Source organism: Trichechus manatus, unplaced genomic scaffold, assembly GCF_000243295.1.
Source record: "Trichechus manatus latirostris isolate Lorelei unplaced genomic scaffold, TriManLat1.0 scaffold00223, whole genome shotgun sequence".
In the NCBI taxonomy this organism is placed as follows: Eukaryota; Metazoa; Chordata; class Mammalia; order Sirenia; family Trichechidae; genus Trichechus; species Trichechus manatus.
Window position 1 is genome coordinate 2,778,750 of NW_004444159.1, and position 13,129 is coordinate 2,791,878.

The 13,129-nt window shown below is 46.9% G+C and overlaps 1 protein-coding gene across 1 annotated transcript in view; it reads right to left on the minus strand.

Moving 5' to 3' along the window:
- RREB1 (ras responsive element binding protein 1) overlaps positions 1-13,129 on the minus strand; it is a 147,608-nt gene that overhangs the window by 31,564 nt on the left and 102,915 nt on the right. Inside the window, exons 7-8 of the mRNA XM_004388944.3 lie at positions 11,807-11,951; positions 10,902-11,038 (exon numbers count right to left, since the gene is read on the minus strand). Of these exons, the coding sequence (XP_004389001.1) occupies positions 10,902-11,038; positions 11,807-11,951 (282 nt within the window). The remainder of the gene's footprint in view (positions 1-10,901; positions 11,039-11,806; positions 11,952-13,129) is intronic.

Below are 13,129 nucleotides of genomic sequence, written 5' to 3' on the forward strand. Positions count from 1 at the left end.
TTTAAAGAGATCTTTTTCTTAAAGATAGGGTGTTCCTATCTCACTTCTGGACAGATAGAGAATGTCATCCCACAGGACTCCCTGGGTGGTACAAATGGTTAATGTGCTCAGGTGCTAACCGAAAGGCTGGCAGTCTGAGTCCACCCAGAGGTGCCTCAGAAGGAAGGCCTGGCAATCTACTTCCAAAAAGTCACAGCCACTGAAAGGCCCACGGAGCACACTGACACACACAGGGTTGCCATGCGTTAGCACTGACTTGACGGCACCTGACGGTGGTGGTGGTTGTCCCACGAACAATCCGCTCAAAAGTGGCAAAGAAGAAAAATCTACTTTGAAACCAGACGCACACTTGAGGCTGGTGAAGCGGAAGGAGAGAAATGCCAGCCGACAAACACTGCCTCCCCTCCCTCTCACACTCAGCACCTGATAGACTTAAATAGGACCAGTGTGCAAAGCCACCACCCACAAACATGTGGATAGGCCTTTATCAGCCAGAGGCACTCCAGTTCAACAAGGCTGCAACCTTGTTTCAGAGCAGCTCTTCAAGGACAATGGGGTCATTGTAACTGTGGGGACGAGGCTGCACAGCCTGAGGCAGGCCCCGCTCACCCGCTTCTAACAGACCTCCCCGGGCAAGTCAGTCTTCATTAAGGTGGAAACTGTTAAGTGCACAGGCACAGGACTCCACTCATGCCACGGTTTTTGGGACATCTCCACGGGGCCAGAAACTTCGAAGAGCACGACTGCAAAATAATTAGGTAGGGTAAAACCATACTCAAGAGTCACCGGAGAGGCGGGGTTGTAAGTCTTTGTCACTTTGCAAGTGATTCTGACAACGCGCCAAAGGGAAATTTTACAAACCTGCGCGGCCGCCCTTCTTGACTTTCTGGCAAGAGAGAGGGCCGTGTGCTGGAAAGCGGGGGCAACTTTGCCAAATGAAAATGGATTTGGCGGAAGTGTATCTGTTCGTAGGGTTTTAGGCAACTAATGGAGCCCCATTCTCTACTGAAATAGATTACTCTCAGGAAAACAATTTATCCCACGAAAAGAACTCCGCAGGACAGTTTCAGTAAAGCTGAGATTACATCAGCCACAGGGATGATAGTAAGGATGGACATTCAGCATAACCCCAATTCAGGGCTCAAAAAGGCCCCAACTTAGGGTGCAAAAAGGCTACCAAACCAGTCACCACTGAGTTGACTCCAACTCATGGAGACCCCATGTGTGTCAGAGTAGAACTGTGCTCATAGGGTTTTCAATGGCTGATTTTTTCAGGGGCAGATCGCCAGACCTTTCTTCTGAGGTGTCTCAGGTAGACTCCAACCTCCAACCTTTCCGTCAGCAGCTGAGCACATTAATCGCTTGCACCACCCAGGGACTCCACGCAGCTATTTCAACTCCAAACTATTTCCTCAGTGTTTCTGTACCCAAAGGCAGTCCTAAAGAGCCTGTTTCACCCACAGGTATTCGAAGTCTTACAAATGTTTTTATAAGAGAATAAGAAATTTAAATTTAGAATGCCAGGAACAGATTTTATCACTCCCATCCATATATTATATCCCTGCTCCCAAATTGTGGGGTCCTGCCTCCCATAGGCTGCCCATGGTAAAGGATCCTATGAGTGGGTACAGGGACTCTAACACGTGTCACTAGGGGGTGGATGGGTCTGGGTATAGAGTCGAGGTCTGAAGTAACAGCAGAGAAGGGAAAGCAGCTGCCTGCACTTTATCTCCTCTCTCAGCACCACTTGTAATACCACTGAAGGGGTGCTGGGTAGGTGTGAAGCAAAGATAGGAGGGCGGGGTGGGGGTCCCCGGCAGCGCAAGAAGCAGGGGGTGGGGGGAGCCTCACAGTAGCATGCGAGTTAGGTGAGCTGAGTTTCAAGGTGGCCACCAGTTATAAAAGAACAGACAGCAGTACTGGGGGCTGCCAATACCGGGGGCTGCCAATACCGGGGGCTGCCAATACTGGGGGCTGGGGGAGGCACTGAGACCCTCAGAGAGCATCCAGATGTGCTTACACAAGTGGCCTGCAGGTGCCAGTGGTGCAGGCAGGCACCATCACAGTAAACACGGGCTCTACACTCTATAATCCTGTCCCTTCTCCTCCAACGAACAAAACTAAAATCAACCAAACAAAATCCCACAGCGTATCGGCTGTGACTTTTCCGGGGCTAAAAAGAGCATGATGCTAATATGGTCAGAGAGAAAGTCTGACCCTCACAAGAGCCAGCTCCAACTACATTCTGATCTGAAGTCACCTAGGGACCCACAGCCTAGAAGGAACCACCTCCCATAGGTCAGCAAAGACCCCAGTTAATCAGCCGTCCGTCAGTCTGTCATACTGTAGTGGCTTGCATGTTGCTACGATAGCAAAAGCTATACCACTAGTATTTCAAACACCAGTAGGGTTACTCATGGTGGACAGGTTTCAGCAGAGCTTCCAGACTAAGACAGACTAGGAAGAAAGGCCTGGTGATCTACTTCCAAAAATCGGCCAATGAAAACCCTATGGGTCACAGTCAGATAGCATCCAATACAGTGCTGGAAAATGAGCCCCCTAGGTTGGAAGGCACTCAAAATACACAGTGGTCACAACAACGGATGTGAGCATCATGACGACGGAGAAGGACCAGGCAATGTTTGCTTCTGTTGTGCACAGGGTCTCCATGAGTCGGAGCCGACTCGACAGCAACTAACAATTGTACTTCACAATTCTCAAAGGACTCGAATGCAACAGAATAATGTTCTATTTCATACTCAAATCTACTAATAGTCTTTACAATAAAAGAAATGTTAAAAAAAAAAGTTATTGAATTGAAAACTGACATGTAACACAGCACACCTAATTCGTCAGGGCACCAGGTCTGTTCTTTTGACAACAAATGCCCTTGGCCATGTGAGACTATACTACATCTTTTGTTTTTGTTAAATTTTTAAAAAAGAAAGTGGAATAATTCTGGGCTAGGATAGAAATGTGGTGTGATGAATGGTTAGGACGGCCACTCTGTGTGGGGAAAGAGTGAAGAAACCAGCCCTACGTAGAGCCAGGGAGTCCCTGGATGGCACAAATGGTTATGTGCTTGGCTACTAACCTTTTGGAATCTACCCAGGGGGTGCGATGGAAGAAAGGCCTGGCAATCTACTTCTGAAAGGTCACAGCCACTGAAAACCCTACGGAGCACAGCTCTACTCCGACACACGTGGTGTTGCCATGAATCACTTGACAGCAACTAGCTTGTTCTTCTACTCTTTGGTTTAAGTAGATCCGGCAGTTTTGATGGCTCACAGCAGGGCTCCAATAAAAAAAAATCCAGTGCTGTTGAGCTGATTCCGACTCAAGGTGAGCCTATAGGACAGAGCAGAACTGCCCCATAGGGTTTCCAAGGCTGTAATCTCTATGGAAGCAGACTGCCACATCTTCCTCCCATGGAGCAGCCGGTGGGTTCAAATCATGACCTCTCGGTTAGCAGCCGAACACTTAACCACTGTGCCACCAGGGCTCCTCACAGTAAGGCTAACCATTACTAACCAGGAATAACTACTGCCATTCAAGGCATCAGCCTGGAAACAAGGGACCTGTGACCACTTAGCTGGAACCTTCAAGAGGAGCCTGAAACAGGAGGGGAGCATGTACACCCCCCCCGCCCAGACTAGAGTCAAGCCTAAGGCAGATTTATCAGCAAGTCATGTCCAAAAATGAATGGAACACGAGGCTGCAGAAGTGGATTTTTTTTTTTTTTTAAATGTAGCAGCTAAATAATTTGGGGATTAGCTCCCCCCCTGTGCTTGTTACAGTAATAAATATCTTACTCACCTGGTGACCTTAACTCTCCAGAGCAAGATGAAAATCCTGAAGTCAACAAAAAGGCTTAAGAACAGATAGAGGTAAGCCACTCAGGTGCTTACTCGGGCCTCTTTTACTTGTACTAATTCTACTGAGTCTACTACCTTGGCCTTTAAGGAGGAGACATGACCCCACCCCCATCATCCAGACAGGGTTAAATTACGTGTACGACGCTGAGATTTTTGAAAGACTGCTGGGTAAACTGGCAAATTTCAAACTTCAGGAAACTCGTTTCTTTAGACTCTCGGGTTCCTCCAACAATGTAAGGAAAATATTGTGCAGTTCTACTTATTTCAAGGTGCCAGGTCCCTTAAAGCGCCTAGACACTTGGCTTTCGACGCAGTTGGATCACAAAATTCGGTAGGTAGGACTCACACCAAATTTAAATAGCCACTCAGTTTCCTACTCTTTATAAAAGCAAAACTAGACTCTAACAATAAGGAGTAAAGGACAAATTGTCTTCATGTTTTCTGTCGAGCCAGTAGTTCCTGGGGAAAATCCTGGAATTTGACTCCTCAATTTCACTGGAATGGGACACTCCAAGTGGCACAAACCAGAACTGTACATGTTGGAAACTTTTAAATATTAAAAAAAAAAAAAGGCACATATTCTAAACAATAGCATTGGAAGCAACTGTTCTTTTGGTATTTATTATAGTCCAAGGACTGTGGTATCCATCTGTGGATTATCTTCCTTAATCCTCACCAAGCCAAAAAAAAGTCAGCTCCAGCTCATGGTGACTCCACATGTGTCAGAGCCAGAACTGTTCCATACGGTTTTCAGTGGCTGTGACCTTTTGGAAGCAGATCACCAGGCCTTTCTTCTGAGGCATCTCTGGGTGGGTTCCAAAGCCAACCTTTCAGTTACTATCCAAGAGCCCACCCAGGGACTTCTTAATCCTCACAACAGTCCTAAAATCTACTTTGCGGATAAGGAAACCTCAACTCGCCTGAGGCCTCACAGATACCAGGTGCCAAGTCTGTGATGGGCTCAAGGCCAAGAAGTTGGGAGGACAGTTATTTGCAGATACCCTCACTCCTTACAGCACCCACGTCCTGTTCTGAATGCCTGGACAGGACAGAGGCTGCCTGCCCTCAGGACATGCCCATACCTTGCTAACAAGGCTGTAGCACACCCCGGCCACTTCCTCCAGACACTTAATTTCTTGCTCCTTACAGTTTTTTAATGGAGAGACTGACATTCCTTTTCAAAGGGATTTCATGCTTCCTTTTTCCTTCTCTGTCTCCAGAGGCAAGGAGGAGTGAGTGCAAATAGCTTCTTCTGCAGGGAGCCCCACCCGGGCTCAGACATTCCTCCCCTCCCCCAGCCCTCTCCCTTACCCATCTCAGGCCTGAGAACTGACATCAAACAGCTGCACTAATCTCTCCCAGTTGCTGGGAGAAACAGCGAGGGCACTGTGACAGCTCCCAGGCTGCCCAGCGGGCGGCGCCTCCCCTCCCCAGAGCACGGGAATGGGAATCCACGCAGGCCGCACATTGAGTCCCAGCATCCTCCTCAGACTGTTCAACCAAACCATAAGAGACTGAAACACAGGGAGAAAGCTGGGCTGGCTTCTCAGAGGGCCGCATGGTGTGTGTGCCGATCCCAGGCCGGCCTGTCCTTGCCCTTGGGCAGTGTGGAGGGCGCCTCCAAGATCCACACCTCCTCCTCCACCCTGAGCCCTGGGCCTCTCAAATCAAGAGGCTGGCGGATACTGTGTTATACATTTTGCCAATTTTTAGGACTGCGTTTAACACGTGTGGGACCAACACCACGTCAGTCCTAGGGTCTCTGCAGGTTATGGGTGTGTGGGGGGGTAAGGTGGGGGAGAAGGTGCAGTGAAAGGCGCTGAACATTCCTTGGAACACTGGAGAATCCTGAAGAGAAGGTCAAGGCATCTGGCACCTCCAACCAAGGCAACTGCTCTTAGCCCCTCCTGAGACAATGCCCCCCACCAGGCCTGTGTGCCTGTCAGAGCCTCCGTGGGGTTCCTCACATGCTAATTCCTGAGGTAGCTTTAGGGTATCACTTTAAATTCCCTCAGAGATAACCAAGATCAAGAATCTGAGGAAGGCCTCAATTCAGAGGAAGCCAAGGGAAGCACCACACCGTCTGAGGCAACACACTCAAAGAGAAGCTTTACCCCAACCAGATGCAGGCTCTCTCTCCTTGGACAAGAGGGCAAAGGGGTGCCCTCTCGCCCTGAATTTACCCCTTTCCCTCTGTTTTATTAGCACACATTTACTTGTTTTCTGACTAGCCTGTAGCTCCCTGAGGGAGCCCTGTCTTGAACGCTGTTCTGCTGTTCTCAAGTTTGGTAAAGTGCCTGACACACAATAAGCACTCAATACATCTTGACTGAAATAATTTTAAAAATTATTTATTTACCTGATCTCCTTTAATCAAGAAGCCATCTAAAATTATACCAAAATTGACTTTAATTTTGCAAAATGTACTTTTACTTTATTTACTTTTGCGAAATGTCACCCTCAGCGGCAGCCATATAGACACAGGGAGACCTCAGAGGTACACCCCCAGGCCATCTTCTGACGCACCCCCGGGTGAGCTCGAGGCAAGTCCTTCCAACAGGAGGCCAGGCACCTGCTGCTTCACAGCTGTGCTCTCCCAGCCACGGGCCGGCTTGTCCTAGGCCAGCACCAGGTGGTTGCGAGCACTTACAATGTGACTGGTTTGAATTAAGACGTGCTGCAATTATACAGTCCGGATTTCACACTTAGTACAAGAATGTAAAATATATCATTAGTAATTTTTATATTGATATGTTGATATTCCATTTGGGGGTATACTGGTAGAGTCAATAAAATATTATTAATGTCACCTGTTTCTTTTTACTTTTGAAAATGACACATGTGGCTCACATCCTACTTCCATTGGGCAGCGCTGACCTAGACTTCCCTCCCATCTCACTTTTTCACAGAGGCTACAACCTGTCACTCTGTTCTATTCTTATAACTGAGCAAGATATCCAATACCATGCAGCATCCTCACACAAGGGGTGTCCTCTTTCCATCCACTCACTCCCTGAACACTCTGTCCGCTAGCCTCAGATTCCAAATGCCAGCTCCCAGCAAGCTCTGGTCTCTCCCCTCGCTGCCTTCTCTTCTCTCTGCTGGGGGTGCTGGACAGAGTGAGGATTTATTGCTGGTCATGGCAGGGCGCCAGCCATAACCGACACGGAGAGCCAGAATCGCCACAAGTGGCTCCGTGACTCCCTTTCAGTTTCTACACCAACACTTGGTTCATTTGAAACACGGAAGTGGAGGAAAATCGATTCAGTATTTTGACAAGTTTGGATTCCCAATGCTTTTACGAAGGCACAACAGGCACCTTGCCAGCTTGGGGAGGGGGTGAGGGGTGGAGAGTGAGAAGCCAACAGCTGTTTTGAGTTATAAACTTTCTGTCTCAGCTGGTAGCATCTCTGTGGTTCTGCTGCCTTCTGGGGTTTGAAAATGGAGTTGGTGCCTATTTTAGCTCTGGGTTAGCAGTCTCTCTCTCCCCACTAGCTCCTGTCACAGTTCACTGCCTGGTGAGGCCCTCCTGGCTCCTGCCTGCCCCAAAGGCGTCGTCTTATAGCAGGGTATTATGTGGGCAGTTAGGGGAAAGAGGAATTAACTATGTTCTGTAATCAGCGCCTTTTGGTTCCAGACCTAAGCCCCACCCAACCCAACGACAGTTACTACAGGATGGACGGCCTCCCATCTCATCCCAAACGTGAGGTGACCTGCTTGTATACGTGGCACTGCCAGGCATTCAGGGGCATCCAGGGAGATCAAGCAGTGAAAGGCTGCCCAGAGGGGTCGGATCCCAGAAAGGCTACAAAACTTCTCCATTCATCCCTGACCAAACAAAGGGTGTTATTATTGACTAGGTAAGAACAATGCTCCACCCTGTTAGCAGGACAGACAGAGCTTGAGGTCCAACATCACAACCCCACTGCGGCGAATTACTCATCCACCGTGGCTATCCTGTGTGCGAACAGGAGAAAGTGTCCACATGCATTCCTACCTTCCTCCTCTCAAGGCAGGAAACCCCTGCCTTTCCCTAGAATTGCCCTGCAGCAGACTCTGAATCATGGTGTTTCCATGTGTGTCACAGGTGACCTGTGCTCCACAGATTTTTCACAAGTAGATGGCCAGGCTTCTCTTCCAAGGAACCTCTGGGTGGGCTCCAACTGCCAACCTTTCAGTTAGTAGCTGAGCACTTAACTGCATCACCCAGGGACTCCACCTTTCCCTGGAGCAGGGCTCCGGTCCAGAATGCCCAGGAGAAACCACACCCTTGTCCAAACCAGCATTACGGAGGCCACACTTCTCCTATCAACTATTACATGCACTGGGCTCTGCAGGCTGGAGCTGCCGAGAAATCACTCATGACAACTAGGTTTTTCCTATAAAAAAAGAAGTCTTTAGAAGGGGGCAAGTGGGTTGTTCCTAGGATGGTATCTGATCACAAAATAAAGTATCAAATGAAACAAAATACACGGTGGAGGACAGAGACAACAGGTGAGGGGGCAATTCTGGGTGAGGGGGCTGTTAGGAAAGGAGTCGGGGTCCCATGGGCTGTTCCTGCCTCTGCCCATGGCTCATCTGGAAACGTCACCTCTGCTCAGGTCCTCTGCCTAGAGAACTATTAGGACCCTGGTGTCCTGGCATCTAGCCCATGCCCACTCCAGCACATGGTACAATTTCCTAAGACTGAGGAGTTACATAAAGATATTTTATAGCACTTCAATTGCTCAGTGGTTTAAACGCTTCATAAATTACTTTTCCCCCTAATGGAAGAATGTCAAGCTAACATGATTAAGGATAATGATATTTGACATGATTTTAAGTTACTATACAATTAGGCTCTCCTCTCCGCTGCCCCCCAACAAAAAAGTCTTTAGTTTGCTCAGACCTTCTCACGCCTAAGTTACAACTAACCACGTGTCCTCAGGAATGAAATCTGGTGAGTCACACCAACAGATGCCCAAATTCTTACACTCCCAAGCTGTCTTCTAAAACACAAAGCTACAACTATATATATACACTCACCTCTGCTCTTTAATGGACTTTAAGCTCTGATTTTCAGGGTATGCTACTTGGAAGTCTCTCAACTGCAGCAAAGGCACACCCTTTGTTCTTCTCAATGCTTAGAAACTATGGTAGGAACACTTTTAACAAGTAGCAATTTCATAAGAAAAGGCTCCGAACCTATCTGTTCATTAAGAACACAGAACTTTTCGCCTGATGAAAAAGTTATCGGAGAAGGTAGAGAAATAAAGATGAGATTCCCCTAAATTGGGCTGGAAAATAGTATCAGCACCTGCGTCTTCTGCCCAGTGAGGCTGGGTCAGCTGCTGGAGCCAGCACAGACCCGAAACTGAACCTGGAGCGGTGGACCAACCAGCTATCACCGCTGTGCTGAGACCGATGGACTTCACCCTAAGAACTCTCTCTCATCCCGCCATGTATGTGTTCTGAGGTCTCTGTGCTACCAGTCCAGCTCGGTCCAAACACTCATGAGCACTGATGACATGCTAGCACTGTGCCTGGTGTGTGACACAGCTTCCACCTGCCCCTACCACATCCTCATGCACAGCTATGGGAAGCAAACGTGGCTGCTATTCGAAAGCAGCTTGTGATGGGGACCCGCAGCATGCGGGGCCCACCGGTGATTTATCCAGGTACCTCATGGGGCAGAGCAAGCAGAGCAGACCCTGGTGACAATGCCCTGGGGCCACTGCCACCCTCTCTGACACTTTCCAGCCCCCACCATACACTATCCTTAATGCCTCACTAAAGTCATTGTTTGGCTTAAACAGGACCTTCCTCTCTCTCTTTTTTTTGGTTTAAATTTTTTATTTTAACTTAAAATATATAAATGTACATTTGCTTTTTTAAAAAATATTTTATTGTGTTTTTGGTGAAAGTTTACATAGGAAATTAGGTTCTCATTTAACAATGTCTATACATACTGCTCAGTGACATGGGTTACATTCTTCACAATGTATCAGCGCTCTCGTTATTTACACTTTGGTTGTTCTGTTTCCATTAATCTAGCTTCCCCATCCCCCCTTGCCTTCTCATCTTTGGTCTAAGGTAAATGTTAACCATTTGGTTTCATCCAGATGATTACTTTGAGGAGCACAGTACTCACGAGTGATATTATTTATTTCATGGGCCAATCTGTCATTTGGCTAAAGATGGCCTCTGGGAGTGGTCTGCGTTCCAAGTTGAAACAGTATCTTAGGGCAACCGTCTGAGGGGTTCATCTAGTCTCTACTGGTCCAGTAAGTCTGGCCTTTTTTTTTAGGAATTTGAGTTTTGTTCTACATTTTTCTCCCATTTGCTCTAGGACATTTATTGGGTCCCCGGTCAGAAAGAGACCTTCCTCTCTTATTAAGTTTACATTGCTGGTGTTGTCAGCTGCCGTCGAGGCAGCCCCCAGCGTGTGGCACTACAGAATGAAATCATGCCCGGTCCTGCGCCATCCACAGGATTGGCTGCAGATTGAACCACTGTGATCCTCAGGGTTTTCACTGGCTCATTTTTAGAAGTAGATCATTAGGACTTTCTTCCTAGTCTGTCTTAGTCTGGAAGCTCTGATGAAATCTGTTCAGCATCAGCACCATGCAAGCCTTCACTGACAGACAGGTAGCAGCTGCACATGAGATGCACCGGCCAGGAATCGAACTCAAGTCTCCCACATGGAAGGTGAACATTCTACCACTGAACCACCATGCCCCACTGCAGGAGTCCCTGGGTAGTGCAAATGATTAATGCGTTTGGCTGCTAACTGAAAGGCTGGTGGTTCGAGTCCACTCAGAGGCTCCTTGGAAGAAAGGCCTGGCAATCTACTTCTCAAAAAACCAGCCATTGAAAATCCAGTGGAGCACAGTTCTACTTTGACACACATGGGATCACCATGAGTCAGAATCGACTCGAGAGTAACTGATTAATGTCATCATATACAAGTTAGATCATTTAAACCCAGTTTGTAGAAATGGAAAATAAGAATATCACACAAGCCAGAAGCAGCAGGAATTCTCCTACCTTAGGGGGTTATCTGAATGGGTCTCCATGTGGGTCTCCAGCCCATACTTGCAAACAAACTCTTTGAAACACACTGGGCAGTGAAAAACTTCATCAGTCTTCTTTTCCAGGTCACCCGACTGCCCATCTTCTACCATCTTAGGGAAAAGGAAAAAAGAAAGTCACAGGGAGGCCTCCCATATGGGTTGGCTTCAGAAGACAGGCCAACACAAAGTCCAGACACTGCCAGGAAGGAAAGCGGTGCTTCTCACCCCTAGGTGTTAAGAATGTTACAGAGCAGTCACTCATTCACATAATACTCACTGAACACGATCGTCCATCCACCCTTCACCCCCCTCAGCCACTCAGCAAAGATTTAAGGAGCACCTACTATGTGCTGTGCGAACGGCTAATGTGCTCAGCTGGAAACTGAAAGGCTGGTGGTTCGAGTCTACACAGAGGCTCCTAGAAGAAGGGTCTGGTGGTCTACTTTTGAAAAATTAGCCACTGAAAACCCTACCCCATGGAACACAGTTCTACTCTGCCACACAAGGGGTGGCCAAGGGTCAGTGCCGACTAAATGGCAGCTGATGTTTTTACTATGTGCCCTGAACTGGGGACACAAAAGTGAGAACAAGAGTTCCTAACTCTTATGAAGCTTACATTCTAGTCAGAGAAGCAATTTAAGAAGCATGGAAAATTTTAAAAAGCTCTTCACTTCATCACTGGGCTGCGGGAGGCAGCCCCAAAGAGGAAGCACATACTCATACTCTTTTCTGTGGATATTTCACCAAACGGCATGGGAAAGCAGGTTAAAAGCTTAGGGTGGATTTCTGCCAAGTCCCCAAACTACGAAAATACAGATTAGAGGTAATACTGCCAAAAGTCTCGTGATGAGGCTTGCTGGTGCTGGGAGCAGACAGAACCTTTTTAGCAGGCGAGGGGTCTTCTCTCTCAGACTCAGCATCTTGACTCAGCTTCCTCTTGGAGGCCAGCCGCCTGCGCTTCAGTGGGGACGGAGGGGCTGCAGCTGTGGCACCACTGGGGTCCTTCTCGTGAATCTTCATATGTCTGAAAAGAACATGCACACGCATACAATGTGTTTTAACAAAAGTCTTTTCAGTAGTTCATCTATTTATATTTCACATTTTTTACAGTTTATATTTCGGCACTGGCACTTAATTTTCCTTAATCTAGTTAAGAGATAGAGGGTCTAATTTATACAGCTACTTCTCTCTTTTAGAACATTATGATCTCCTAGAACCTCTCCTAAAGCTCTTGCAAGTGCTATCCAAAAATGTTGCTCAATGCTTTGCTGTTTGTTGAAAGATATTCATAAACTTTACTGGTGTTAACGAGATGAAATGAAACCATCTGATGACCTGTTCTATTTACTTTGGGAAAACGTACTATATTTTAGTATAGCATAATTCTACCGAATATAGAATTCCAGGGACCAAAGCTGTTTCATGAGTTCATAAACCAAGCAATGGTCTGTATTTGCTCCAGAATTCACCCTAATCTTCTAGTGTGTGTTCTCTCTCATCTGCCACTGGAGTTAAAGTTGGGGGTCACATCTGAGAAGTGCCGATGGGGAGATGTCCTGAAAGTCTTTCCAGGCTGTCTGTAGTATTAGGTGGATTTATAGATCATAAAAATAGCTCTGGCAATGTAATGAGTAAATTACACACTGCCAACTCTTGTTATCTAACATAGAGTAAGAAAGCATTACATATAGCATGCATATATCTGTTCCAAAAAGAGGGTTTTATGAGTGGCCTGACTTAAATGACTTTATCAAGGCCTAAAACAAACATCCTAAAAACAAGGTCCCAAGACGTACAGGAAAAGAAAGAATGACATTAAAAAAGATCGTCAGTCTCAATTTCCCTACTTTGTGACATATAAATGGTTCAGTTTTCCTAAGACAGTCACCATCACCATCAGACTGAGAGTTAAACTGTACCAGATGTAGCTGCAGCTTTTTATACATACCCATTTTATAGGACTGCTGTACTTGCAAATTTCCTGGGAAAGGGAAACAAACTGCCGTTTTCATAACCCATCCTGTCACCCTTTTGTTTAGAAGGAAGTTCAGCTCACTTTTTAATTTTTTTATTTTTATTTTTATTGTACTTTCAGGTGAAGGCTTACAGAACAAATAGTTTCTCACGAAACAGTAGTACACATATTGTTTTATGACATTGGTTAACAACCCCACAACATGTCAACCCTCTAACTTCTCAACC